At 46.2% G+C, this 3183-nt stretch overlaps 1 protein-coding gene across 1 annotated transcript; it reads right to left on the bottom strand.

The window, feature by feature from the left end:
- Positions 1–562: 562 nt before the first annotated feature.
- Positions 563–1772, bottom strand: CHLM (magnesium-protoporphyrin IX methyltransferase). The gene has a single exon (XM_008778909.6). It carries the CDS (start codon positions 1702–1704, stop codon positions 751–753), a length of 954 nt encoding a protein of 317 aa, XP_008777131.1. The 5' UTR covers positions 1705–1772; the 3' UTR covers positions 563–750.
- Positions 1773–3183: the final 1411 nt, after the last annotated feature.

Here is a 3183-nt window from a genome sequence, read left to right as displayed (position 1 = left end):
ATTACCATCTCAAGCACCCAATCCAGAAAAGAAATGTCATGAAAACAAGCATAGCCCTGTCTTGAACTTCAACAATATTCCAGAACCTGCCTATAATTGTTAGCTCAGCTAGTTAACACCCATCTTCTAAGCGCTAACCTTTGGGAGGTCCTTGGTTCAAACCCTGATTGTGGCACACTACTACTGTATTACATTTTAAAGCAAAAATCATCATGAAACTACTAGTTCAATGCATCAGCAACTTGCAGCTGTAAGTGATCCAAGCAACGCAATAAATAGCATAACTTGTGAAAAAATCATACCATCAGGCCTTGGAGCATTATATGGCATTTGACAAATTGATCCTCAGGATGGGTCAGTACATATACAAGCTTTTCGGATACATGCATAAGTTCAAAACCACATAGGGCAATAGAGCCACCTTCACATTAACCAAAAATCCAACAAAAATGAATTGGTAACTATCTTAGACTGTTAAATCCAATAATGCACATTCCCAAATATCCCTCCCTTCACCCCCCTTATCAAACATTAGAATAGACGATCAATGAAGCAGCAAACATTGAGAAAAGAAATTGAAGCATGTATGAACATTTAGAAGAGCCACATCTTCTACTGAAACAAGACAGAGTACGTCCAGTTTTACAAAATTTCCAAACAATTGAATGAACAAGAGACAATTCAAGCATAAACACAAATAAACACACATACATACCTCTCACTACCTGTACAAATCCCTCTCCCTTCCTCTCATGCCAAACCGACGGGCACTGCCTCGATCAACTTGGCGAAGTAGAACTGGGTGGTTATGAGCCCCCTCCGCCGCACCCGCCACCCCACCTTCTCCAACGCCCGCTCGATATCCCTCTCGGCATGAAGGTACGCCCTCGTCGCCTTCGATGGCCCCGGGAACAGCTCCCCCACCCTCTTCAGCAAGTCGTAGTAGAATGTCTTCGGCGCGAAGCTCAGCACAAGCCTCCGCTCGGCCAGCGACGCCAGGTGCCCGATCATCCCCTCAGCCTTCCCCTGGGGGTAATGGATCAGAACATCCAAGCAAACCACCGTGTCGTACTTGCCCTCCAAGCTCTCCAGGTCCCTCGCCTCAAACTTGGGCATTTTAACGAATGGGTTGTTAGCATCATTCCCCAAGGCCTCCTCAGCCTGGCGCTGGGCCTCCGCCACCATTGTAGCGGAGATGTCGCTGGCCGAGACGACGGCGCCCTCGCGGGCGAGGGGAATGGCGAGGCTGCCAGTGCCGCAGCCGGCGTCGCAGACGGTGACGCCGGCGAGGGCCCCCCCGTCGCGGAGCATGCGGAGGGTGCTTTCGACGGTCTGGGCGTGGCCGAGGCGGATGTCGAGCTGGACGCGGTTGACGCCCTCGGTGGAGTCGCCGTAGATCTTCTTCCAGCGCTGGAAACCGGTGTTGTTGAAGTAGTCGCGCACCACCTCCTTGTCATCGCCGCCGACCTCTTCCGCCTGCTGCCGGCGGCGGCGCTCGGGGTCGGCGAGGGAGATGGCGGCGGCGAGGGCGGCAACGGAGCCGACGGCGAGGGCGGCTGGGGCGTCGAGGGAGAGGTCGGCCGCGGAGGGGAGGGCGAGGGTCCGGGTGGTGGGGGAGCGGGGGGGCTTCGAGGAAAGCGGGTGGAGGTGGAGATGGGGGCTGGCATTCGGTGAGGCGGAGGATAGCACAGCGGCAAACGCCATGAATTCCACTTCTCCTCTTTTTCCCAATTTACGTTTAGATAACGTTTTTGTTTAATGTTTTTCTTTTTATTATTTATTATCCTTCTTCCCTCTTTATGATTTCCGATAGGGTTGGAGACTTGCGTGGCCGCCATCAGTTATCCATTTGTTGCTTTGCTTGCTCGGGTAGGCCCTGTTTGGATTCCCATAATACGGGTGCCAATGGGCCGTAGCGTCTTAGGCCGGAACCTGGCCCCGGAACGGACAGTCTCAAGATATCGGCCCTCTACGAGGGCCAGCACGGCCCTCTACGAATCTATACATTTTCTGCTCAGCTTCCGGAAAAAAAAAAAAAACATACAAAAAAAATCTTCGAACAAAACCTGTGATTATCTAACAGAAACATGCAACGATATCTAAGAAAATAATAATCTGCGATCATTCTTATGCAAAACAAAAGAGTCATTTTATTCTTCCTTGCAAACGCAAAGGGCTCATGGTCATCAAATAAATGACATGTTATATCAATGTTCAATCATGAATATAATGAGCAATATTTATTCAATTAATTCAGGAGTCAAAATTTGTGATTGTTTACTATAATTTTTTTCATCACAAGGGTTATACTTTCTGTTGCAGTAAGCTTCTTTGGTGGGAGTGCCCATGCAAGATTTCTTAGCCTTTCCAGACCAAGCCTTTTAGCAGTGATCGCTGCTGCTCTACCTACGACAGCTTCCCCTTATACTCATCTATATGACATCTTATTGCCATTATCTTTTTTCTTTTTTTTCTTTTTTTTTTTTTTGGGGGGGGGGGGGGGGGGGGGGGGTTGTAGATTATATTTGGAAACGATTCCCCTTAAGGGTTCACATTAAGGGTCACATGGTATGGAAAACATGGACAATACAATGGAGTGGGAAATGCATATACTACACATTGGTGAGTTTTAAGGGTTCACGCACAAAACGAACTCTAAATTTTTATATTTGGAAACGATTCTCTAGTCTTTTTTAGAAATGCTAACGGGGTTGTAGATTAGATGGTTGCCTATGTGGCCAGCCATGCTGGAAGTACTTTATGAGCTGGGGAGAGGGAGTTGCCTTGAGCACTCCGCGATCTTTTGTTTTCTGACTTTAATGAGTATATTCGTACACATAATGTATGAAATATCTGCTTTAGCAAAAAAAAAAAGGATTCTCTATATAGAAACAATATAGTTGAGAATAAACACGAGCATCTCATGCATCACGAGAATTCATGTCATGTATTAGAATGGATTATTTTAAGGTTGCTGATGTATTCTTGGCTAATGATCCAAGATGTGCTATTTAATGCCTGACTAGATCTGCTTATTATATGATGTACTCTAATCATAGTAATTGAAATGTTTCTGTTTACATTTAAGTTGATTGTTAGTTGAAGCCAAACCAAGTGGAAGATCTTTTTTTTTAAGTTTCAATTACTGAAACTTGTTACAAGAAAGAATAGAAAGAATTAAGT

Source organism: Phoenix dactylifera, chromosome 16 (genome assembly GCF_051530095.1).
Source record: "Phoenix dactylifera cultivar Ajwa chromosome 16, Ajwa_hap1_PhDact_Kaust_v1.1, whole genome shotgun sequence".
In the NCBI taxonomy this organism is placed as follows: Eukaryota; Viridiplantae; Streptophyta; class Magnoliopsida; order Arecales; family Arecaceae; genus Phoenix; species Phoenix dactylifera.
This window is presented reverse-complemented; position numbering and strand designations above follow the sequence as displayed.

Coding starts and splice junctions, on each gene's coding strand:
- CHLM (XM_008778909.6), bottom strand. CDS start 1,704: ATGGCGTTTGCCGCTGTGCTATCCTCCGCCTCACCGAATGCCAGCCCC.